This window comes from Rhamphochromis sp. 'chilingali', assembly GCF_963969265.1.
Source record: "Rhamphochromis sp. 'chilingali' genome assembly, chromosome: 8".
NCBI classification, from domain to species: Eukaryota; Metazoa; Chordata; class Actinopteri; order Cichliformes; family Cichlidae; genus Rhamphochromis; species Rhamphochromis sp. 'chilingali'.
Window position 1 is genome coordinate 10,230,333 of NC_137935.1, and position 27,310 is coordinate 10,257,642.

Sequence of the window (27,310 nt, forward strand, 5' to 3'; positions counted from 1 at the left end):
GATCAAACTACCAGAAGGCAACATTGCAGACATAGAGGACAGTTACAAGTACCTGGGGATCCCGCAGACGAATGGGAACCATGAAGAGGCCGCTAGGGTCAGGCAAGTCCTGAGGAGTCAGCTGAACGGTAAGAACAAGATCCGGGCGATCAACACGTACGCCCTGGCCATGATCAGGTACCCTGCTGGGGTAATAGGCTGGCAAAAGGAGGAGATAGAAGCCACTGACATAAAGACAAGAAAGCTCCTTACCATGCATGGAGGGTTTCACCCCAAGTCCAGCACCCTGAGGCTGTATGCTAAGCGGAAGGAAGGGGGCCGGGGTCTGGTGAGTGTCAGCACCACAGTCCAGGATGAGACAAGGAACATCCAAGAATACATCACGAAGATGGCCCCAACTGACAGCGTGCTCAGTGAATACCTCAGGCAGCAGAAACCCAAGAAAGTGGAGGAAGGCGAGGAACCATCATGGAAGGACAGGCCCTGCACGGTATGTACCACCGCTAGATAGAGGAGGTGGCTGATATCCAGAAATCCTACCAGTGGCTGGACAAAGTTGGACTGAAAGACAGCAGAGAGGCACTAATCATGGCAGCACAAGAACAAGCTCTGAGTACAAGATCCATAGAGGCTGGGGTCTATCACACCAGGCAAGACCCCAGGTGCAGGCTGTGTAAAGATGCCCCAGAGACAATCCAGCACATAACAGCAGGGTTCAAGATGCTAGCAGGCAAGGCATACATGGAACGCCATAACCAAGTGGCCGGCATAGTGTACAGAAACATCTGTGCTGAATATGGCCTGGAAGTGCTGAGGTCAAAATGGGAGACGGCCCCAAGGATGGTGGAGAATGACCGAGCTAAGATCCTGTGGGACTTCCAGATGCAGCCGGACAAAATGGTGGTGGCTAACCAACCGGACATAGTGGTGGTAGACAAACATGAGAAGACGGCCGTAGTGATCGATGTAGTGGTTCCGAATGACAGAAACATCAGGAAGAAGGAACACGAGAAGCTGGAGAAATACCAAGGGCTCAGAGAAGAGCTCGAGAGGATGTGGAGGGTGAAGGTGACGGTGGTCCCAGTGGTAATTGGAGCACTAGGTGCAGTGACTCCCAAGCTAGGCGAGTGGCTCCAGCAGATCCCAGGAACAACATCGGAAACATCTGTCCAGAAGAGCGCAGTCCTGGGAACAGCTAAGATACTGCGTAGGACCATCAAGCTCCCAGGCCTCTGGTAGATAACCCGAGCTTGAAGGATAGACCGCCCGCAGGGGTGAGTGGGGATTTATATATATTTTTATATAATGACTAATTGCAGAGAGGTGTATCAGATGCCACCTCTCTGGGGACATCTCAGGCCCTCCAAGGTATGGAGGCCTATCTACCCCCACCACTTCCCTTGCAAGCTGCAGACGCCCTCAGACATCGGTGCGTTGGTGGGTCTTTGTGTCAGGGGATGGGCGTCCAGGTATACACCGGCTCACTCCTTGGTGACTGCTTATCGGGGCCTGGAGCCTGGGGCTCGCTCGGGCCACTTCGGGGGTGGGGTGCCCTCGGCCTCTCAGCCTGGGGCTCGGTCACTGTGGCGCAGCTGGCTGCCGACGGAGCTCCCGCGCAAGTCACTGCAACCCCCCATGGCTTATGCTCCGCGGCTGCTGAGTGACCCCTTATCTGGGACTCCCCTAAGCTCTTTCTGGGATAGTGGCGCGGCTGCCCCTCTGTTGGTCTTCCTTGGTCTCTTGTGTTCTGGGGGCCTCTGGATGTCTGGAGTTTTGATCTCCTCCATACCTGCTTCATACCCTGGAGGACGGGGCTGTGGCCCCCCCACACCCTCTAGCAGATCATTACATGAAGGAACCTTTTAAAAAAAACAAGCGCGTCCATGCTCACAGGTGTACACACGGGTGATCACACCCACAAACTACACCCTTTTTGGCTCCTACCTCAAAGCACACTGTGCGCTGTTGATCTTATGTGCTGCACAATAATGTTTAATATTTAGTATTTACTGTCATATTCCCATATATCATTGTGATGTTGTTTATTCTATTACTCTTGTTCTCTTCTGCTTGTTTTCTTTTTTCTTTCTCAGCAGGTGATCCAGGTGATTGATATATGCATTTTTTTTTCTCTGCCCATTCTGTTGGTTTTTGTTTTTTGCCCTTCTCCCCCGTCCCTCTTCTCAGCTGTTTCTCTTTCCCTCCTTCTTTTTCCCCTTCTTTCCCCCAGTCAAGTCTGTCCCGTATTCAACAAGTGAAAATAAAATACACAATAAAAGGTGAATCAAATGGACCATTATGGCAAGGCTGGGATGGTCAATTTGGTAAAGTAAATCCGTTGGGCATCTTTGTTTGCCTTTAGACAACAATTCTGATGGCAAAAGAGCCAAACGGGACAGGCCAAAAAAAAAAAAAAAAGAAAAAAAGAAAAAAGAAGGATACATTTTCAGTGCCTGACAAAATTGTATTTGCTCCATTTTGCAACGTGAAGAATCAGCCAACATGAGTGAGCCAACTGATGAAAGAAAGAGAATCTAATTTTCTAAATTTCTTTTTTTCAGGACTTAAAAAATTAAAAAGTACCTCCTGAAAAAAAAAATTAAAAAAAAAAAAGCAGTGAAGTTGGCGCTCGAGAAATGGAAAGAGGGGGCTGAACATCCTTTTACCATCTGGACAGACCATAAAAAGTTTACCTATTTAAGAACGGCTAAGAAAATTAATGTCTGTCAAGCCAGTCTATAGTCTTTGTTTTTGCTCACTTCAAATGATCAGTCTTTTGCCATCCAGATTCTAGGAAGTTCAAGCTAGATACCTATGGAAATTGTTTCTGATAGAGGTCCACAGTGTACTTCTCAGTTCTGGAAAGCCTTCGACTCAGCACTTGGAGAAAAGGTCAGCCTCAGCTCCGGTTATCATCCACAAACCAATGGCCAAACCGAGCATCTCAAATAGAAACTGCAATCAGCTCTCTGCTGTGTCACCACGCAAAACCACCAATATGGTCTACACATCTTCCCTGGGCATACACACAAAACACACTAACCCCATCTGCAACTGGTCTTTCACGCTTTGAAGACACCTCTGTTTCCGTAAGCCAAGACTCACCTTCTCCCTCCACATCATCTGCAACAATGTTGATACATCTGGACCAAGAAGGCGCTATTCAGATCAAGCAATCTTCAGTTCTGCTGTGCAGACAGCCTAAGGACACCTGCTCCCAGGAACCAGCCTGGGCAAAGGGTATGGCTTGCTGCTAAAGACAATCCACTGAAATGCCTTTCCCAAAGGCTCGCTCCATGTTACTTTGGACCATACGAGATTGAAGCTATCATCAGTCCTGCGGCAGTTACAGTAAGCTGCAGTACATTCCAGACGGAGTGACCCGTCTCAAGGCAGAGTCCGCTGAGTATGGCACCGCCACCATTAGATCGCCACCATTAGTTCGATTTGGCACCCGGGGCGGCGTATCTTTCTGACGACCGAGTAGAGGAATAAAAGGGGTGAGGAGCAAGTTGTGAGCCGCATCGGGGGTGGCTAGATTTTGGTTCCCACTTACTTGTTAAGGGCGTCGGTCGGGGAGACGTGCGGGGGATCGCCAATCGTGCAGGGTGACGCAAGCCGATGGTATGGGGGTGTGGGGTTTAAATAATGAGTTCACGTGTGTCTGGACCGTCATGAGAATGGCCTCATTACGTGGGCCGTTAATGTGTATATGAAGTCGGGTAGACTTCCGGGAAATAGTTGAGAGCTTGTATTAATGTATATGTTTTGTGAGTGTATAATGAAAAAGAAATTCTGGGGGGAGGGAGACGGGGATTAAAGTTAGAATAAAGAATTGGTGGTGACGCCAAGGGGGGAGGAGACGGGATATAAGAGACGGCGAGCCGGATATGAAGGGGGTGTGTTGTAACATACAGGCTGTGTAGCGCGGAGCTCAGTTTTATGTCTTTGGAACCATCTTTTTATGCACTGGGGAGGCCGTTTCAAATAAAGTATCCACACTAATACCTTACCGACTACGCCTGTGTTTGTCCGGGAGAGGTCTGGAAGGGGACCCCGTGACATATGGTGTCAGAAGTGGGATGGCTAGTCGGAAGAGGAAAACGCGCCTTCCAGCGAAGCGCACAGGGCTGCGGTCCCAGCAGCATGAGCTTCCGGGGGAGAAGACAGCAGAGGAGCTGGCGTGGGACACAGTGCCGGCGTCGTCTTCTTCAGCAGAGGAGGAGGAGATTTCCGGCAGGATTGGTCCGGAGTTGCCTACAACCTCGACCGCAGCACGTGATGGAGAACTGATTGCGATGATGAGGGACTTCCTGGCGGGACAGCAAAGGAGAGAGACGGTGTTATTGGCTGAACTCAGGGGGCTGAGGACCGTTCCCTCTCCTAATGCGCTGTTGCCGGCGGATTCAGCTAGTCAGCAGAGCTCAGGGCAAGTGTTAGCGGGAGCTAGCACCACGGCCGCTACGGCTACACCGAGCACGGTAACAGCGAGTAGCCCCAGGATGGTGCTGCCTACCCCGGCCCGGCAGCGAGAATCCCGGCCGTCGTTACTGGAGGAACCGGCTCGCCAGTCCCTGGCAACGACAAGCAGCCTCGACCAGACGGGTGGAGAGTGGAGGCGATCGGAGGGGCCAAAGATTCCACCGTACCAGATGGGGGAAGATATTGAGAACTATTTGTTGCGCTTTGAGCGGGTGGCCAGAACCTGGAGATGGCCGGAGAATGAATGGGCCTGTCGGCTAGTTCCGTTGCTAGCGGGGAAGGCGTTGGAGGCCTATACCGCAATGGATGAAGAAAGAGCCCACTGTTATGAGGATTTAAAAGCTGCCTTGTTAGTTAAATTTGACATTTCCCCGGAGACGTATCGGCAGCGGTTTCGCTCTAATATTATTCCACCTGGGGAGAGCCCCACCGAGACGTACTACCGGCTGAAAGGACTGTACCGGCGCTGGCTTCGACCAGAGCAGCATACGAAGGACGAGATGGGAGAAGCGATTATTTTGGAGCAGCTAATTCGAGTTCTTCCAGGGGAGGTGAGGACCTGGGTGAGGGAGCATGAGCCCGCGGACGGACTGGCCGCAGCCAAGTTGGTGACGCAGTATTTCAATGCGCGGAGAGGAGCGGCCCCGGTCCGCTCAGCTGGGACGCCACAGCGATCGTCCCCGCAATCCGCGGGTCTGCCGAAGCGGGAGAGTAACCCCGAGCCATCCGGGGCCCCCAAGGTATCCACTCTACGAGGAGCGGGTAAGGACTTTCTTTGTTATTACTGCCAGCAGCCAGGCCATAAAGCCTCGGTGTGCCCCATCCGGAAGGCCAAAGTCACTGGGGCCTGCTATGCACCTCGGCTGGAGGCGGAACCAACAAAGGTCCAGCCAGCTGAGGGGCAACGCTATAAAACTGTAATGGTAAATGGGCAGCGGGTTACTGCTTTGCTGGACACTGGTAGTTTTATGTCATTAATTAAGCAAAGCTTGGTACCAGTGAACTGTGTGGACTATAGTCGACAAGAAGAAGTGTTATGTGTGCATGGTGACAAACATCCCTACCCAAAGGTGGAAATAACAGTGACTATTAATGACCAGCCATATTTATTGTCTGTTGGGGTGGTACAGAATTTGCCGGTAGAGGTTATTCTGGGGATGGATGTGCCTGTGCTTATGGATTTGTTGCAAGAAAAAGAAGAGCGGGACACAGAGACAAAAGGGAGGGAAACGGGGAATGTTCAAATGAAGGCATTAGGCCCAGTGGTCACTAGGGCCCAGGCGAAGGCGGGATGCCAACCCCTGCCAGACTTGGACAGTAGTCTGTGCGAGGGTGGCACGAAAGGGCCGAGAAAATCTCGTCGCCAACGCCGCTTTGAGAAGCAGCTATGGTCCCAGGGACCGGGCAATAAGAACATGAAATGGGATGTACCTGAAAATATTTCTGTGTTGCAAAGGGAGGATGAGACATTGGAAGTGTTGTTTGCTAATGTGCCTGAAGGGGGAACAGGGAAATGGGGAGGAAAAGAGAAGTTTGTGGTTGAGAAAAATGTGTTGTATGCAGTTGATGGGGACCACCAGCGGCTTGTGATCCCTGCTAGTTGTAGACCTCTCATTCTGCATTTAGCTCATACCCTCCCCTGGGCAGGCCATTTGGGTCGCCAAAAAACCTATTTACGGGTTAGTACGCGTTTCTTTTGGCCGTCAATGTATACGGATGTACAGAAGTACTGTCGTGCATGCCCTGTGTGTCAGAAAACTTGCCCAGCGCGCAAATCGGATCGGGCTCTGCTACAACCCTTGCCGGTCATCTCTATCCCCTTCCGTAGGGTAGCTATGGACATTGTGGGTCCGTTAGTAAAAAGTGGTCGGGGTTATCAGTACATATTGGTGGTGTGTGATTACGCGACCCGTTTCCCAGAGGCGTTTCCGTTGCGAGCGATCACAGCCCCTAATGTTCTGCGCGCACTGATACAGTTGTTTTCTCGGGTGGGGATACCTGATGAGATTTTGACCGACCAAGGGACTAACTTTACGTCGAAGTTAATGCAGCTCTTCCACACTCAGTTAGGCGTTTCGGCCATCAAGACGTCACCGTACCATCCACAGACAGATGGGTTGGTGGAGAGGTTTAATCAGACTCTCAAACGGATGTTACAGAAGTTTGTGTCAGACACGGGAAAAGATTGGGACCAGTGGTTACCCTTTCTTTTGTTCGCGTATAGAGAGGTTCCACAGGCGTCCACGGGGTTCTCCCCCTTTGAGTTACTCTATGGGTGGGAGGTACAGGGGCCGCTTGATCTCGTTCGAAAGGGGTGGGAGTCTTCGACCGTGGCTCCAAATGAGAAAGGGGTGGTGCAGTTTGTGCTGGAGATGAGAGAGCGGTTGGAGCGGTACCAGGCCGAGGCCGAAGCCAATCTGCGGGATGCTCAACGAAGCCAGAAGATCTGGTATGACCAACAGGCCCGGCAACGTGAGTTTCAGCCCGGACAAAAGGTGCTGTTACTTCTCCCTTCTTCCAACAGTAAACTGCTGGCGAAATGGCAAGGGCCCTATATCGTGCTTCGCCGAATGGGACCAGTGACGTATGAGATCCATCATCCGGGAAAAAAGAAACCGAAACAAACCTACCATGTGAACCTCCTGAAGGAATGGGTGGAGCAGCCCCGTCCGGCTCCGAGGGAGGCACTGATGGCCAGGGTGGTGCACGGAGGAGGACAGAGTGAACCTGAGCAGGCTATGGATCCAAGGTCTCCGGTATTGACTCATCTGACCTCACAGCAGGCTGCGGAGCTACTGAAAATTCTGCAGGAGACGCCTTCGCTGTGTTCCGTTAACCCAGGTCGGACTACCTTGGTTGAACACGTGATCCGGCTAAAAGAGGGACAGCCCATCCGGCAACGGCCCTATCGGGTTCCGCAACACTTGGTGGAGAAGCTGCGACAGGAGGTGGAGAAGATGCTGGAGCTTGGAGTGATCGAGCCGTCCTGCTCCGAATGGTGCAGCCCGGTGGTCATTATCTTCAAAAAGGATGGCTCTTTACGCATCTGCATCGACTTTCGAAAGCTAAATGCCATCTCCGAGTTTGATGCGTACCCCATGCCGCGAATTGAGGATTTACTGGAGAAGATTGGGGCTGCCCAGTATATCACCACTTTGGACTTGTGCAAAGGCTACTGGCAGGTGCCACTGGAGGAGACGTCGAGGCCGTACACTGCTTTCAGGACCTCTGCCGGGCTCTTCCAGTTTACCGTGATGCCCTTTGGCCTACATGGGGCACCGGCTACCTTCCAAAGGCTGATGGACAAGTTGTTACAGGGCTGTGACGGTTATAGCGCCGCCTACCTGGATGATGTCGTCATCTTCACGTGGGAGGAGCATATGCAGCATCTGTCGGAGGTCTTGGGAAGAATTCATAAGGCCGGGCTGACTCTGAACCCCTCGAAGTGTGAATGGGCACGGCAGGAGACTCGCTACTTGGGCTACCAGGTGGGACGAGGAGAGGTGCGACCGCAGCTGGATAAGGTGGAAGCTATCCAGAATTGTCCTCGGCCTCGCACCAAGAAGGAGGTGCGGGCTTTCCTGGGACTGGTTGGTTGGTACCGAAGGTTTGTGCCCCAGTTTGCAACAATGGCGGCGCCGCTGACGACATTACTGGGGAAGAACCAACGAAATCCGGTCATATGGACCGCAGCATGTGAACAGGCGTTCCAGGGACTGAAAACTTGCCTGTGTTCGACCCCCGTGCTCTGGAGTCCGGACTTTAAGAAACAGTTTTTGGTCCAGGTGGATGCCTCCAAGAGCGGCCTGGGAGCCGTGTTGGTTCAAGGGGACCCGGGCGAGGAGCACCCGATCCTATATCTGAGCCGCAAGCTGCTGCCGCGGGAGACCAATTACTCGACGGTGGAGAAGGAGGCTCTGGCGATTAAGTGGGCGCTGGAGAAACTCCGGTATTACTTACTGGGAAGAGAGTTTGTGTTGGAGACTGATCATCGGGCGCTTACCTGGATCCAGTCCATGAAGGATCATAATAGCCGACTTACACGCTGGTACCTCTCACTGCAACCTTTCAGGTTCGCCATCCGGCACAGACCAGGTACACTCAATGTGGTGGCGGATTACCTCTCTAGGTTGCCGCACATCGCCAACCTCCGGGGGGAAGGGGATGATGTGACGGAGTGACCCGTCTCAAGGCAGAGTCCGCTGAGTATGGCACCGCCACCATTAGATCGCCACCATTAGTTCGATTTGGCACCCGGGGCGGCGTATCTTTCTGACGACCGAGTAGAGGAATAAAAGGGGTGAGGAGCAAGTTGTGAGCCGCATCGGGGGTGGCTAGATTTTGGTTCCCACTTACTTGTTAAGGGCGTCGGTCGGGGAGACGTGCGGGGGATCGCCAATCGTGCAGGGTGACGCAAGCCGATGGTATGGGGGTGTGGGATTTAAATAATGAGTTCACGTGTGTCTGGACCGTCATGAGAATGGCCTCATTACGTGGGCCGTTAATGTGTATATGAAGTCGGGTAGACTTCCGGGAAATAGTTGAGAGCTTGTATTAATGTATATGTTTTGTGAGTGTATAATGAAAAAGAAATTCTGGGGGAGGGAGACGGGGATTAAAGTTAGAATAAAGAATTGGTGGTGACGCCAAGGGGGGAGGAGACGGGATATAAGAGACGGCGAGCCGGATATGAAGGGGGTGTGTTGTAACATACAGGCTGTGTAGCGCGGAGCTCAGTTTTATGTCTTTGGAACCATCTTTTTATGCACTGGGGAGGCCGTTTCAAATAAAGTATCCACACTAATACCTTACCGACTACGCCTGTGTTTGTCCGGGAGAGGTCTGGAAGGGGACCCCGTGACACCACGACTTGTCAAACAACTTTGTTTACATAAACTTGTAAATCTTATCGCTGTTTCTGTTTGGTGTTTCTGTTTGGTGTTTGCGCTTGAGTTCACTCCCACATACTGGGCTCCAGGCCCCTTTGACAATATTGCTGGTACAGAAAAGGCAGTGTGTTTGTGTTGCCTTGAGTAACACAAAGTGTATAAACAGAAATCTATATTTTGGGTGAAACACAAATTAACAAACTCAGTAATGACCTAAATACCAAACTCTGTTAACAGGCTTTGTCGTCAAATGTGTGATATTTTCTGTTGGGGCCATGACACTGTGCATCAGTGCATCTGTGATCAGTCTTTACAAAATGCTTGATCTGTTTTCTTATTACAGTTTTGTATTTAACTACCCATGACTGCTTCAGTTGTTCTGTATTCCTGTTTAATAAAGAAATTACCAAAGTTTACAGACGTGCTCTGGAAACAAGAACTAAACTATAACTCTGCATTTATAGGAAGTACTTTCAGTAGGTATGCTGTGGTTAACTTAAAATGAAGTAATGTTTTCAGGCTTCTCAATGACTCAACTTTAGAATCAAATCAACCTCAGTGGCATTTTGATAAGCTTACTTTTGTTGCACTCTCAATGAAAATCATAGGGGCTAAAAAAAACAACAAATTTCCCAGGTGTGGGAGTAATAAAGGTTTATCTTATTTCATTGCATCTTATCTTAAAACAAACTTAAATTCTTTTTCCTTATTTCTTGTCTATTTATCATGTTATCATATGGAGTCAACGATGAAATTTCAGGAGTTTTTTATTCTGACACAAGCACAATGATAAAATCGAAAACATGAAAACATAAATACACAAATAAACATGTTACTAATACGAATTCCATAAGAATTAGTAAAAAAAAAAAAAGAACATATATGATTCACATGTTACTAAATGCATTTACTTATTTGCAATATACATTGAATATAAATTCCAATATCATTGAAATCAATATTAGATTAATTTCATAACAGTCACTAGGCAGGAGGTTAAAATAATTATAATGAACATGAGCAGAAGTTCACAATTCTATATTATTCTAAAGTAACTGCATCTGCTAATCTTGTAATTTTTTAAATTATTATTTTATCATTATTTTTGCATAAAGATTATTCTTTAGCTTCATTGGTGGTCTTTGATTTACAAAAAAAGAAAACAAAAACTACAACACAGAGGAGATCAAGAAAAGATTTCTCCGAAGAAACTTAGTATTCAAAGGACTAACTTATGTCAGTTAGATTGTAATTAAATAATTTGATAAAAAGCAATCAAGATTTAATCAGTTTATCAACTGAAACAGAAGTTAACCTACTCTGTAGAATAAAAAAGACATATGTAAACAGCACATTCAATCGGAAAAGTGGCTACATTGTTAAACCCACATTTCGTTTTAGAAACATTACTATGCATTGCTTTAGTTCTTTAGTTTTCAGTCCGTATATAATAGGATCAAAGAAAGGGGGAAAAATTAGAACAGACACACCAAATGCTCTTCTCAGAACAGGGGATGAGCTGTCGATGCGGTGAGAAATCAATGCAAAGACAGTGTTGATTTGTAAGCTTAAGAAAACAATTAAATGTGTAGCACATGTCTGAATGGCTTTTTGCCGGGCATCTGTATGATTAGTAATGACACATGTACGCAAGATCTGTGCATATGTGTACAAAATTAGTGCCAACGGGCCTCCCATAAGCAGGAATATAGTTGCTAATCCATAGTAGTTGTTCACACTGGTGTCGTCACAGATTAATTTTACTAATGACTGATTGTTACAGTAAAAATCTACAATGTTTGTTCTGCATGTTTTGAAACGTACAAGCAGAATAAACAATGTAAACATCATTGACAAATTTATGAACCATGTTATAACAATCATTTTCATTAAATTATGTGAATTCATAATGGTTGTATACCTCAGTGGAAAACATATAGCAATATATCTGTCATATGCCATGGCACTCAAGATGAGCAAATTTCCTGTACCATAAACATGAATCAGAAAAGCCTGAAAAATACATGCATGGTGGGAAATAAGTCTGTTCTCTGCCACAATGCTAAAAATGAGATGAGGAAAAAAAGCCGTTGCACCCACTATGTCACTAATGGGCAAGTTGAACAACAGGATAAACATGGGCTTGTGTAGTTTTTTATTCATAGCGATGACTGTTAACACCAACAAATTGGAAAACATAATAATTAAATAGGTAAGTGTTCCAAATACAAATGCTGGATAGATATCTGTGCTAGATAAGCCCAGTGATTGCAGTGTTAGAAGGCTACTTGTAGATGAATTAGTATACATAATTATACAATCTTTAAACTGTTTCCTTTCCTATGGAAAACAATATGTTCCTCCTGCTTGTCAAAATCTGTATCAAATTTCTCCAATTAAAAGAAATTATCATAAATTAACAAGCAATTTCAATTTGATTATGAAACACAAAGTTAGTTGTACCTGTGTTGTTGTTTTTTCCTGAAGCCTTGCATCACCCTAACTTCACCCTTAGAGTGCTGTAATTACCAATGATGATGATGTTGTTCTTTATATATGCCAAAGATGCCCCATGAGGCTAGCTGTTGGAGCATTTTGCATGAAGTAAGTCCTTACATAGAAGTAGATATGTAAAATTTTACTTTTATTCAGAAAAAGTCTTTGAAGTATACCTCATTAATAATTTTGGCATGCTTTACCCTCCTTTGATTTTAAAACTAAAGGAGGGGTTGCCAAATATGTAAAGTAGAGAATTGTTTCAAATGCGAACACTTATATATGCACGTTCAAGCTTCAATGAGCTTAGATTGACTTTCATGACCAGCATCTTATGCTGCATATCTTGGCAACCTGGAATTTGAAGTCCCAAGATTTTAGCTCTGCTGTTCTCAGCCACCTTTTGCTGGTGCATGTTGAGAGTACTTCTAAGTCAAATTAGGCACAGATGTCTCTTTTCCTGTCCCAGTCTTGCCCAAGGTATCTCATCTAACACCATGAAACTATGAGCTGGCTCTACCTGCCTCTATTTCTCCAATAATTAGGGCCTTTTCTGCCATAAGATCACAAAGAATTTCCGTGTTGTCTTCTAAGCCAGTCCCTAGACATGGAGAGGATTTATTGACATCAGCAACTTCCTTGACTCGCTGGTGATGCCTCCTGTGAAGGGCCATAGTCTTCTGCATTGTTTCCTATCCCTTCTCATCTCTGTAATTTCTATTGCCTGGGCCCCTGACTTTTCTTCACTTTCGTTTATGACAGGGGTGTCCAACTCCAAGCCTCAAGGGCAAGTGTCCTGCAGGTTTTAGATGTGTCCTTGATCCAACACAGCTGATTTAAATGGCTAAATTACCTCCTCAACATGTCTTGAAGTTCTACAGAGGCCTGGTAATGAACTAATCATATGATTCAGGTGTGTTGACCCAGTGTGATATCTAAAACAGGCAGAAGCTGAAACAGGAAGCTCCAACCCGGAGGGCGGTGCACTGTTGGACGAACCAATCGGAGTCTGCACTGCGGGACTGTTTTGATCACGCGGACTGGGAAATGTTTCACGTGGCTGCTAGGGTCATTGATGAGTACACAGACTCAGTCTGCGGATTTATCAGGAAATGCGTGGAAGATGTTGTCCCATCCAGAACAGTTAAATCCTTCCCAAATCAAAAACCCTGGATTAACGGAGATGTTCGCGCGGCACGGAGCACCGCCTTTGCCTCCGCGAACACATCGGACTACAAACACGCACATTACCAACTCCGGAAGACGATCAAAGCAGCCAAACATGAGTACAGGGACAGGGTGGAGCAACAGTTTGACAACCCTCAGAGTATGTGGCAGGGACTAAACACGATCGCAGACTTTAGAGGGGAACCCAGCACACCGCAGACCACGGCCTCTCTGTGTGAGGATCTAAACGTATTCTACGCTAGATACGACACAGCGAACACCATGAGACCGGACAGTGTGCGCACCGCGGATGACGTCAGTGCGCACACTGTGTCTGAGGAGGATGTGCGGAAGTGCTTCAGGAAGGTGAATGCACGCAAAGCTACTGGTCCGGACGGGATTCCCGGCCGCGTCCTCAAGTCATGCGCGGCTCAGCTGGCTGGAGTGTTCACACACATCTTCAACCTTTCCCTCTCTCTGTCTGTAGTCCCAGCCTGCTTCAAAATGGCCACCATCGTCCCTGTACCCAAATCCTCCACCATCTCCTCATTGAACGACTGGAGACCTGTAGCCCTGACCCCCATCGTGAGCAAATGCTTCGAGAAGCTGGTCAGGGACTTCATCCGCTCTGCACTACCCAACTCACTGGACCCTCTACAGTTCGCATACCGCCACAACAGGTCCACTGATGATGCCATAGCCCTGACACTACATACTGCCCTGTCACACCTGGAGAAGAGAGACACGTATGTGAGAATGCTGTTTGTAGATTACAGCTCAGCATTCAATACCATCGTTCCCTCGAAGCTGGACAGGAAACTGCAGGATCTAGGACTGAGCAGCTCCCTCTGCAGCTGGATCCTTAGCTTCCTGTCTGACAGACGCCAAGTGGTCAGACATGTTCAGAGCATGCGCAGTCGACATCAACGAGTTTACGGAAGTAGCAGTATGCTTCGTCAATATGCTAGTGTTGCCCCCCTGGTGTGACAGGTGCCTGGGAGGGGTGCGATCCTAGATCCTGCAGCTGTGTATTGACATAAAGAGGCACAGATCATGAACTTGTTTACGTTTCAACTGCAGGATTTATTCTCTCATCAACAGGGGAACAAATCATTAATCGCCTCTCATAAGACCCAGCAATTCTTTGTAACGTGTGGCATAACAGCTGTCAGCGCATTGTCAAAAGTACAGGAATAACCTTGCCGAGTATACATTAACCATCATAAATATAGATAACATTGGCTCGCAGTGACCAGGTTGCCTCAGCCTTTGTTCCGGTTACACATACATATCACTGCATCAAGAAATACAATGTACTGTAACTCACAGCCCGTAAATAGCAAATAACCATTCGTATACAGCACATGAGCAGCTATGCAAGCATTAATTACAGCCTTTGCATCCTGTCTTACTTCAACAAGACATATAGAGAACACACAACTGAGAACGTGCCTTAGCATCGCTACGGTACCTGAGGCTCACTTCCCCCGCTAGCCAGTCCATTAGCCTAGCACGATCACGTTCACATCACGATCTCATTCAAAACACAATACTTAAACAGTACTTAACTTATAACGGTATACTTTCATTCACGAGTTCACAACAGTCTTATTGCTTCTACTGTGTTACCTATTAGTCATTTTGAGGACTAGTAACCCACCTGTGTATTGAAATAAAGAGGCACAGATCATGAACTTGTTTACGTTTCAACTGCAGGATTTATTCTGCAGATTTGCCTCCCAGGGGGGTTTACGCTCCTCCTGGCCGCTATGCGCCACCTAGTGGTATTTTTTAAGTAATGCCATGGAAGATGTAAAGTGTAATTAGAAAATACTGATTTAACACTGAACGATATAACAAAGACCAAAATATAACTGGGGTGTTCCCTTTATTTCCTTGTATGAAGACATAAACTGAACTAACATCCCCATAAGTCTTTTTATCTCTTAATTTTTTAACTATTAGTGTAATCCAGATTTACCAGCCACACATTTCAACTTAAACACATATGTTAACCTTTTACACTAGCGGAGGAGATTATCCCCACTGCGAGAGTCACCACATTCCCAAACCAGAAACCGTGGATGGACAGATCGATCCGCACTGCAGTAAACGCCAGGACCGCCTCCTACAACGCGGGTCTCGCCACTGGCGATATGAGCGCCTACAAAGCGGCCTCATACGGCGTGCGGCTGGCGGTGAGAGATGCCAAACGCCGGTACCGGGAACGTGTGGAGTCCCACTTCCACCAGGGCGACACACGGAGTATGTGGCATGGACTACGCACCATTACGGACTACAAAGCCAGGGACACTGCGCTGATCAACGCTGACTCTGCATTCACCAACGATCTGAATCAGTTCTACGCCCGTTTCGAGGTTAGCCAGGCGGCTAATGCTATCTACCGCCTGACTACCAAGGACAGTGACGTCATCAGCGAGAGACCGGTGACCAGCATCGCGGAGCATGACGTCCGAGCGGCACTGAGGAGAGTGAACACAAGGAAAGCGGCGGGGCCAGACGGCATCACCGGCCGTCTGCTGCACTGCTGTGCTGACCAGCTAGCAGGTGTGTTCACTTACATCTTCAACGAGTCCCTGGCGAAGTCTGTGGTCCCCACATGCTTCAAAAGATCCACCATCATCCCTGTGCCCAAGAACAGCAAACCCTCATCCCTGAACGATTACCGGCCAGTTGCACTGACCTCGGTAGTAATGAAGGTGTTTGAGAGGCTGCTGAAGAACATCATCTCCTCCTCCATCCCAGACACCACAGATCCGCTGCAGTTCGCCTACAGATCCAACAGATCCACAGAGGATGCCATCGCCCACATCCTACACACCACTCTCAGCCATGTGGACAAGAAACAGGGTAACTATGTCCGAATGCTGTTTGTTGATTACAGTTCAGCGTTTAACACAATAGTGCCCTGCAGACTGTTCACAAAGCTGAGGGATCTGGGACTTAACAGCCGTCTGTGTGCATGGGTGTTGGACTTCCTCACTGGCAGAACTCAGGTGGTGAGGGTGGGCAGGTGCTTCTCCAACAGCATCACCATCAACACAGGAGCACCTCAGGGATGTGTCCTCTCGCCACTGCTCTACTCCCTCTACACTTCAGACTGTGTGGCCACCCATGGCTCCAACACCATTGTGAAGTTTGCTGACGACACAGTGGTGTTGGGTGCCATCTCCAACAACGATGAGACGGCCTACATGGATGAAGTGAAGAATCTGGCATTGTGGTGCCAGGACAACCACCTCCAGCTGAACGTCAGCAAGACCAAGGAGCTGGTGGTGGACTTCAGAAGGGGTCAGCACAGAGACTACAAGCCCATTATCATCAATGGAGCTCCAGTGGAGATGGTGCAGTCCTTCAAGTATCTTGGTGTCCACATCTCCTCAGACCTGACATGGGCTGCCCACATTCAGGTCCAGACCAAAAAGGCTAGGCAGCGCCTGTATCACCTACGACAACTGAGGAAGTTCAGGGTCTCTCCAAAGATCCTCGGGATTTTCTATACAGGCGCTGTGGAGAGCATCCTCACACAGAACATGACATCGTGGTTTGGGAACAGCTGTGTGAAGGACCAAAAAGCTCTCCAGAGAGTGATCCGTACAGCAGAACGCTGCTGCAGGATTGCTCTCCCCCCGCTTCAGGACACCTACACCAGGAGATGCCTGACTAGAGCAGCGCAGATACTGAAGGACCCGTCCCATCCTGGAAACAAACTGTTCCAACTTCTGCAATCTGGTAGAAGGTTCCGCATCTTCCGGGCAAGGACAGAGAGACTCAAGAGGAGCTTCTATCCCCAAGCCATCCGTGCCCTAAACACACACACCCGCCCTCTCACATCATCTATAATTGACTGAGTCAGGACTCTTCCAGACACTAAACCAAGGCACAATGTACATTTCAATTCCTTTAATTTTAAATATGTTTATATTGTCTATCCTGTAAAATAGTCAGATGCCTATTCATATTAATGTACAGAATTCACCTGCTTGCTGCTACTACTGCACATTCACCCAATGTATATACTACATATATATATATATATATATATATATATATATATATATATATATATATATATATATATATATATAATGTTTTTCCTCTACACCCCCCCCCCCCCCCCCCCCCCAATTTTTTTGCACATGTCGAGGAGCGTGTCAGGCTACATTTCACTGTGTGTTATACTTGTATAACTATGCATGTGACAAATAAAGAACCTTGAACCTTGAACCTTGAGCCTTGACTAGGCAGCATCACCTCATCCCCCATCACACTGAAGACTGGTGCTCCACAGGGGTGTGTACTGAGCCCTCTCCTATACTCACTCTACACCTACGACTGCACAGCCACTAACAACTCCAACATCATTGTGAAGTTTGCAGACGACACTACAGTGGTGGGTCTTATCACCAATGGTGATGAGACGACTTACAGGGAGGAGGTCAGCGCCCTGACCCACTGGTGTCAAGACAACCATCTCACCCTCAACGTCGCAAAGACAAAGGAGTTGATAGTGGACTTCCGGAGGTGCAGAGAAGTACACACCCCCATCACCATCAACGGCGCTGCTGTGGAGAGAGTGAGCAGCTTCCGGTTCCTTCGTGTACATCTGGCTGAGGATCTTACGTGGTCAGTACACACAAACAAAACAGTGAAGAAGGCGCAGCAGCGCCTCTTCTTTCTCAGGAGACTGAAAAGATTCGGCATGAGCCCCCGCATCCTCAGGACCTTCTATCACTGTGCCATTGAGAGCATCCTCACTGGATGCATCACCACCTGGTATGGCAACAGCACCGCCTACAACTGCAAAGCTCTCCAGCGAGTAGTGCGGTGCTCTGAACGGATAATTGGAGGTGAGCTTCCCTCCCTCCAAGACATCTACAGGAAGCGATGCCTGAGGAAAGCGGGGAGGACCATCAAGGACTCCAGTCACCCCAACTGTTCAGACTACTTCCCTCAGGAAGGAGGTTCTGCAGCATCCGGTCCCGTACCAGCAGACTGAGAGACAGCTTCTTCCACCAGGCCATCAGACTGCTGAACACGTCACAGACACCTCACCTTCACTACTGGAACTTCAACATTATGCACTCCACACTGTATATAAATGCCACTGTTTTGCACATGTCTCAACTCTGTATATTTTTATATATTTTATTTATTGTTTACTCTATTTAATTTGTAAAATATGTGTACACACACACACACACACACACACACACACGAAGAAAAATATTTAGTATACACATCCAGAAATGCATATACTATTATATATTGTACATATATTTATTAGTTTCAGATGTAGCCATTCTTGTATTTTGCTTGTTTACATTATTGTATTTTGCACAACTCTGTTGCTTGTGAAGCTCGCACACAAGAATTTCACTCACATGTACTGTACCAATGTACCTGCACATGTGATGTGACAATAAAAGTGATTTGATTTTGATTTGATTTGAAAACCTGCAGGACACCAGCCCTTGAGGCCTGGAGTTGGACACCCCTGATTTATCAACTGTGCTTCTCAATCTGTATCACTTCCTAGGCTGTATCCATATCTACTTTTTAATACTGCAAAGGCTTAGACCTCTGCAGAATACCAGTGCAGTGCACAACCTCAGTATACTTGATAGTGACTAATATGCCTTCTGATTCTATTTTTTAGTGATATAACTTGTTGAAGTCAGTCTAAGCTATATTCCGATACACTATGTCAGGTCTTTTCTTAACATGGGGATTTAGATACTTGACAAGTTGTTAGGTTTTGTATTGTTGTTTGTCATTTATGCTTAGAAATATTTAACCATATAGGCTTAGAGGTGTATAATCAATTGTGTAGTGATAGGATGTGTGATCTTTAGCAGGCTACAAAGGCTTGGTGCACATCCTAGGAGCATAAGAGAGGTCCTATCTTCTCTTTGTTGATATATGGTATAGCAAACACACGTATATCTCTTTAAGTATAAGAGCCTTTTGTTCAGATGGACCCGCTAGACTCCTGGCACCAGCTTTGGGGAGTCTTCACAAGGTCACATCTTGACCTCACACACACACACACACACACACACACACACACAGTATTCTTTGTTCACATGTATACCTATGTAAGATGTTATATGTTAATGACCCTATGCATATTCTAGGGGTGCAACGATATTCGTATCGATATTGAACCGTTCGATACAGTGCTTTCGGTTCGGTACGCATATGTATCGAACAATACAACATTTGTAATTTATTTTATCAATTTTCCTTCTGACGATGCTGTCTGTGTTGAGCGCTCAGTGAATCTGTGTTCGACTACTCCGCCTAGGCTGCACTGTCCAGCGCAGATCCACTGAGCGCTCAACACAGACAGCATAGTCAGAAGGAAGAGCGCAGGGCACCTCCCCCACCCTCATTCAGATCTGGCGTTTGGAATTACTTTGGTTTTCATGTGACGTATGACCCTGAAGGTAAGCGAGTCATGGACTAAAGTAAAACAGTATGTTGGATGTGCCATGCAATGCTCAATTACATTGGTGTGAACTAGTGTGCTAGCGCAGTTAGCTCGTTAACGTGTTGGCCGTCTAGCCCCATGCACGGAGCGATCGGCGGTAGCTCGTTAACGGAGATTTGCCGTGTTGTGGCGTTAAGGTCATTTCAACGAGATTAACCTGAAAGCACTAGTGGGAACACGACGAATATGACTGCACATTTACGCCGACATCATCCTAGTGCAAAGACAAGTGGAAGCAGACAAAAAAAGCAAGCATGCTACTAACTTTAGACGAGTCATTTAGACAGCTGTTAGCACATGATTCTCCTTATGCTGCTGAGAATATAGCCCAGAAGAAGCGGATAGTATAGCTTTTATTTTGGAAAGAGACATTTCTCTGTAATAAACTCTCTTTTCCAAAGATGAGTGATTCCTCAATCAGATACAGGGCTTGCAATATCGCTAGCCCGACGTCCCGGAGCTAGCGATTTTTTCAGTCGGGCTACCAAAATCTATCTCTTCCCTGCCCGTCGGGCTATTGTAGGAAAAATATATGTCAATGCTTTTGCATTCTTTCAGAAATGTAGCTGGGTAATTATGTCATTGGCATCGGTGAGCCACTGTCAATATGTGACATATTGAAGTCGCGTTTGAATTTGCGCTTGTTTTTTTGCTTTCACTTTGCAATCGTGCGAACTGTGTATAGAGAGCGACAGCACTGATCTGTGAGTGATGATAATTTGTGCACCAATTCCTCTGACATCGTCTTATTAATCGTTAGCTTACTATGCAAACATGACAAGTGAAATCTCCCGCAGCAAGCTTAAACATGTGAGAGGTTGATCGCGCAGAGAATCACTGAGCTTATGTGAGTGAGTGTGTAAAAGCATTTCAGTTCTGCTGAGCCAAATAAGACAGGTCAGGGTGAAGAAGTGACAGCCAAAGAAAAGCTTACCACAAAACGGAGAAGTTATGACAAATCAGACTATAAGGCAAAAAGAAAGTGCAGCTTTATGGTTTCATGGACAAAAGAATTTCTGTGGCTGCGATATGACGAGCTAAATAACCAGGGCTGCACATAAGTGGTCCGCAGGTGCGCATTCGCTGTCAAAATAAAAAACACGCACAAGGGTTAGGGTTAAATTTAAAAACTGTACTTTTGAGTTAAAATATATATTTATAATTTTAATAAATGACAAATTAAAAATGCATGAACATTTTTTTGTATCGAAAAAATATCGAACCGTGACACCAAAGTATCGAACCGAACCGAACCGTGAATTTTGTGTATCGTTGCACCCCTAGCATATTCATGTAACCTCAATGAAAAAGCAGTGTTACGGGGGAACGGACGAGAGCAACTGGGGTCAAGCGAAGGAACGGCGTTTGTCCGGTTCTCTCCCGTGCACGAGAAACATGAAGAACGTTGCCTACTTCGTGTCTTGCTTGCTGTGTAATTATATTGTCTTCAACGTTCCAGCGAATAGGTTCAAGCTACAAACCTATCACAAGTGTTTTATGGTTGACTTGAATCCTTAAAAATGAAAGATTACTAAATAACTATGTAAGGATTGTGCTCTTTCTCTCGCACCACTTCCAACAGAGTTTAACATAAAGGCAGTCTGGGAACCAATCAGTCTGTCTACTGACCAACTTTGATGAGCTTTACCTGATGGTCCTTGTTTACAAATAGTTGTAAGACATGTTAAAAAGAGATGAAGTTTTTGAGATTGTATTTAGGTAAAGGCATGCCCTCCATTGTTTTCTACACAGACTGTTTACTTGTATGAGACCAAAGCATTCTAAAATGGGATTGGTCAGTAAAACTCAGAGTACAAGCAGATTATAAATGAAAATCAAACAAATTACACAACCAAAAGTAATATCCCTCCCTTACAAATTCTGCATAGAGATTTGGTTAAGGGTAAGGCGATGGGGATAGAGTCAGCACAACAGGCTACAGACAGAGGGTTCATGGCAAGCTGTTTGACAGTTAAAGGCATCTATGTGCTCATGCAGGTCTCAGGCAGTTACATTGCAATATATAAAATTTAAAAAGTAAAGTGCTTCTTACTAATTGTGATTTATTTTATGCATGTATACAAACTATGCTCTTTTATTTATTTAGTTTTGTGACTAAACAACTTCATGTGTATATATTTATAAACTGTCATGAACCAGAGGTTCAAGCAAGATGCAGACCGAAAAGCAGACTCAAAAACCCACTTAACTTTTCACAAGTCTTTATTTACACAGCGAGAGTGGAATCTGGTTAAACATGAATACACATGAGGAGACACCAGCAGAGAACAGGTGTTACGGCCTCTGTGCAGACTGTCCCTCCTGCCTTTGCCTTTGCCTTTGTCTTTGCATTGCTGCCCTTTGCAACCTTTGTGTTTAGTAACTGCCTGTGAGATGTTTAGATGAGTAGTGTTAGTGTTATTTGAATATATAAGTTGTTTGTTATGTTCGTTTAAATCACCCTATTGCCTAGTGAGATGTTTCACTAACGGCTTTCGGTTGTGTTAATAAACCTTATGTTTTTCTTTTTATGTAACCCTCTGTCTCTGGGCTCATTTATGTTACATCCCCTGTAGCAGAGCCGGGTCGTAACAACGGGTCATCACGAGGAGTCACTGGCGGAGAATGCGAGCGGAACGAGAACCCTGAAACAGCAAAATAGCAAAAAAGCATTCATTCAGTTCAATGCATAATAAAGATTATATCTAAACCACATACACACAAAGCAGTCATCTTTATCGACTTATGTTAGTGCTGCCTGTGACTACCCGATAAAACATTCAAGGCTTTATAGGTGCGATTTTGAACAGCAGGCATATCTCTGGAGTATTGGGTGTTATGTTAAAGCTCATCTTTAGATTGTTAGTTAAGACCAGTGTTGGTCAAGTTACTTGAAAAAAGTAATCAGTAACTAATTACCGATTACTCCCCCAAAAAAGTCATCCCGTTACTTTACTGATTACTTATTTTCAAAAATAATTAATTACTTAGTTACTTAGTTACTTAGTTACTTTTTAAAAACACGATTTACAACCTGAATAGGTGATAAAGCGATAGATCTTTCAGCCCAATTCTACTTTTAATCCATCATACAAAATGTAATCAAATGGAAAAGTCTCTTTTTAAAACTTGTTTTATTAGTTTTAACCTTTTAACTTTATGCATCAAGCAAAAATGTAATTATATGCAACATTCTCTGACTGGAAGAAATTTGTTTAAATCTATTTTCTGCACATTCCAGCACATAAAATATATTTTTTTGTGTGTGTACACTCACTCTTTCAAATAGATGCAAGTAAAACACAGCAGAAAATAAATAACATCAAAGACTAGCGGTCCTGTTGCTCTATTTTCACCTATAAAGCAGGAGTGGCATAGGCGGAGGTTTACCCTGGTGCAGGTGTGCCGGAGCGGTCAGTGGAAGAATCCGCGAGTTTCTCTGTGAGTTACCCATTACGTCGTAGCGCACTCAGTGCTTGCTTGGAAGTTTAGGGGGGTTTCGCTTTAAAAAGAAGTTTTCTTCCCACGCACAACAGACACTAATGTTTTTGTCACTTTTTATGGAATCAAACTCAAAGTAAGGTCAGTACTTCCAAGCTTTAAACGCTGCACGCTCATACTCTCTCCTGCACTGGATATATGATCCACTGTTGATCTGCACACAGCTGTTGTCACGAACGTCGCACTCGCTTACGTCACTGTCATGAGACATTCTTGCAAAAAAACTCACGGTTTTAGTAACGCAGTAACGCAGCGTTCCTACAGGAAAGTAACGGTAATCTAATTACCGTTTTTGCAATAGTAATCCCTTACTTTACCTGAAAGTAAGGGATTCGTTACCTGAAAAAAGTAATCAGATTACAGTAACGCGTTACACGTTACTGCCCATCTCTGGTTAAGACTTGAGGGTTTGCGAAGAATCAAAAATGTATTATCATCTCACTAAGAACATGCACAAACGTGCACGTGGAAATCAAACATAATCGCTCTATTTGATCATTGCAAAAAACAGTATGTGCTCTGTGTTATGACATTTATGCTTGGAACCCTAACATCATCTATTCTTGGCAGGAAACAGTGGTGAAGATCTTTTATGTACAACGCCACTCTGTTTTTTTCCTTCTTTCTTTAGAAATAAGCTAGACCAAAATGCTCACTGAAATGTTGGAATATTTTTAATATAGAGCTAATGAAGTGGATAGGACTTGATAACAGTTTGTATAGACACTATAGGGTCAGCAATGGCAACTTCAGTAATATTCCTAGTTGCCCATTTAATTGCAGTACTTGTAAACCTGTCAAAAACAAAATAAATGCAGAAGTTTTGGCACGAGATATGTGAAGATTTATCAAAGTGTCTGAAATGTAAAATTCCAACCTCCCCTTTAGTATGCTTGTTGGGAAAATAGGATGAGGTCACTACAGAAACTAATACAGTCCACATGGTTTTTACTGCCCTATGCATCGCCAAGAAAACGGTCCTCATGAACTGGAAAAATAAAAATAATCTTAATTCTAGCCAATATAGAAACCTTCTAATAAGATAAGATAAGATTAGATAGAACTTTATTAATCCCTCGGGTGGGTTCCTCTGGGAAATTCGACTTCCAAAAAGCACAGCAACGACCGAAGTTACAGTTACAGAATTGTTATATATATATATATATATATATATATATATATACACACACACACATATATAAATACAGAGACAAATATAAATAAAATATACAAAGGGGATAAATAGAATAAATAGGAATAAAAAATAAAAATACAAGTGAATTGCACATTTCAAGTATTGAGTCTATTGCACTGTTGACTATTTACAAAAAGTATTGCACAAGGTATTGTACAGTGAGGTGAAGAGGCACTACAGCTTAGTTGTTCCCCCCTCCTTTGTCCTCCTGTTTCCCCTCCCTCTCCCCTCCAGAGAGGAGTTAAACAGTTTGATGGCGTGTGGGACAAAGGAGTTTTTAAGTCTGTTAGTTCTTGTCTTGGGGAGAAGCAACCTGTCACTGAACAGACTCTTCTGATTGTTTATGGCCGTGTGCAGAGGATGCCCAGCATTGTTCATAATGTCCAGCAGTTTCTTTAATGTCCTTTTCTCTGCCACTGTCACCAGAGTGTCCAGCTTCATGCCGACCACAGAGCTAGCCTTCCTGATCAGTTTCTCCAGCCTGGATGAGTCCCTCTTTGCTGTGCTGCTCCCCCAGCACACCACAGCATAGAAAAGTACTCCAGCAACCACCGACTGGTAAAACATCCTCAGGAGCTTCCTGCAGATGTTAAAAGACCTCAGCCTCCTGAGGAAGTACAGTCGGCTTTGGGCTTTTTTATACAGGTGCTCTGTGTTGCATGACCAGTCCAGTTTATTGTCCACCCACAGCCCGAGGTACTTGTACTTGTTGACCACCTCCACCTCCTCCCCCTCTATCTGAACCGGCAGTGGACCTTCTCTGGACCTCCCGAAGTCCACAACCAGTTCCTTAGTCTTTGAGGTGTTGAGTTGCAGGTGGTTTGTGTGACTCCATGCGACAAAGTTCCTCACCAGACTTCTGTACTCCTCTTCCTGATCATCCCAGATACACCCCATGATGGCCGTGTCATCTGCAAACTTCTGAATATGGCATAATTCAGAGTTGTAGCAGAAGTCAGAGGTGTACAGGGTGAAGAGAAGAGGGGACAGCACAGTTCCCTGTGGTGCTCCTGTGCTGCTGACCACAGTGTCAGACGTGATGTCCTTCAGCCTGACGTACTGTGGTCTGTCGGTGAGGTAGTCGGAGATCCAAGCCACCAGGCAGGGGTCCACCTCCATCCTGTTCAGTTTTTCCTGAAGCATACAGGGCCGGATGGTATTAAAGGCACTGGAAAAGTCAAGAAACAGTATCCTGACCGTGCCTTTTCCCTCATCCAGGTGTATAGATCACATTAGTCTCGATATAGCCTCTGCCACCACATTAGATCAATCCCTCTGGGCTCCTTTGATCGGCTCCATCACCTAGCGGGGGTAGGGGGTCATGGTTTGGTCCCGCCTTAGCTACTGTTGTTGATATGGAGTTGGGACGGGCTTAGGGCGCCTGGAGGACCCCTAGAGACGTTATCCCTGGAGGGCTTAACCCGGGGGTTGTGTTCATAACCTGGTTAGTGGCTCTGGTCGCTCTTAGAGGTTGTTCTCCTCGTGGCTGCGTGCAGCGGGGCTGAAGGATGGTCTGTACTGGTGGACGTAGGTTACTGGCCTGGTGGCCTGGCTGCCCCTGAGTGGATCCGGGGCAGGCGTGGGGGTTTGGGGTTCGGGGGTGCTTCGCCTCCGTGCTAGGGCTCTGGCTGGGCCTTGGGGGCTTCGGTCCTCGTCGGTGTGTCACCGAGGTTGTGAGCGGGTGGGTGCACGGGGGCTCAGCCCTGGCGCAGGGGGCCTCTTGTGCATCGGCCTAAATGGGGGGCTCTTCAACTGGCGGGGAGGTTGTTCCATCCTTGCAGGAGTCCACTCTGCAGGTGGGGGAGAGACATAGGAGAGGTGGAGAATAAACTTAACCTGGGTGTCTGTTGTCTTGTATACTCTGGGAGAAGATTGAATGTTGGGGTGGGTACAGTTTCCTGTCTGTGTACTCAAACCTACCTCTGGCGCTGGTGCCCACCTCTCAATTTTAAATCCATGTAGACATTGAGGGTTCTCGGGAGGGGCCGTGCTCTCTGGCAGCAGCACCATGCTCTCCCTTGTTTTAAATGCACTTTAGAACAACACGCAGCAACACTACACATGAGCGGGAGGAGGGAGGTATGGGGTCTTCACACACCCCCATTCTCTGCTAGCCATTGGGGCAGGGGGGCTGGGAGGAGATGTTGGCTGTCCGATTGGCCTCCCTGCTGCTGCGGAGCCTGAGACGGCTCGCTTGCCTCCACCCTAGGGGGAAGGGTAACATCTCTTGGGCCTGGGTTCTGTTTCCCCCTCTGGGGGCGAGGGTACCTGGACCCGGGCGGGGTATAGTGTATGTTTGGGGAGTGTGATTGTGTGTACATGTCCATTTATGTCAATCCTTACGTTGGGTGAGTGCTGAGTGTTTGTATATGTGTGCATGAGGGTGGGAATGCATGTTTGTGTCTGTGTGTGCCTGTTTGTCTGTGTCTATATGTCAGGTCGGGTCTTAGACTCCACCTCTCTGGGAACTCCCAGGCCCTCCAAGGCCTATCTCCCCTCACCACACTCCCTGCCGGTGACTGATGCCCTCAGGGGTCGGTTCATTGGTGGTTCTTGGTGTCCGGGGCTGGGCACTCAGGTATGTACCAGCTCGCTCCCGGTGGCTACCTGGCGGGGCCTGGTGCCTGTTGCTCGGTCAGGCCTCCTCCGGGATGCGGGGGGCCCTCGGGCCTCCGGCTTCTGGGCCTGCGGCTTCTGGGCCTGCGGCTCGGTTCACTCTGGCACAGCTGGCTGCCGGCAGAGCCGGCGGGCACGCCGGTGCAGCCCCCTCTAGCTTCTACTCGGTGGCTACTGGGTGACGCCTCGTCTGGGGATCCTCAGCCCTTCCCATGAGGGTGGCACGGATGCCCCTCCGGTGGTCCTCCTTGGGCTCTCGCACTCTGGGGCCTCTGGATGTCTGGGGCCTGGATCTCCTCCATGTCTGCTTCATGCCCTGGGGGACGGGGCTATGGCTCTCTACATCCTCTTGCAGACCATTACATGTGGAAACCATTTGATTACAAGCGCACTGATCCACACAGGTATGCACACGGGTGTTCACTGCTAGTAGACTTAAATTACACCTTT

At 46.8% G+C, this 27,310-nt stretch overlaps 1 protein-coding gene and 1 long non-coding RNA gene across 2 annotated transcripts in view; both read right to left on the reverse strand.

Moving 5' to 3' along the window:
* LOC308401490 overlaps window positions 1-27,310 on the reverse strand; it is a 303,063-nt gene that overhangs the window by 236,659 nt on the left and 39,094 nt on the right. The gene's annotated exons all lie outside the window — the stretch shown is intronic.
* Window positions 10,743-11,681, reverse strand: LOC308400986 (olfactory receptor 51E2-like; the record flags this gene model as incomplete). Its single annotated transcript, XM_080889049.1, has 1 exon — window positions 10,743-11,681. One exon carries the CDS (start codon window positions 11,679-11,681, stop codon window positions 10,743-10,745), a length of 939 nt encoding a protein of 312 aa, XP_080745175.1.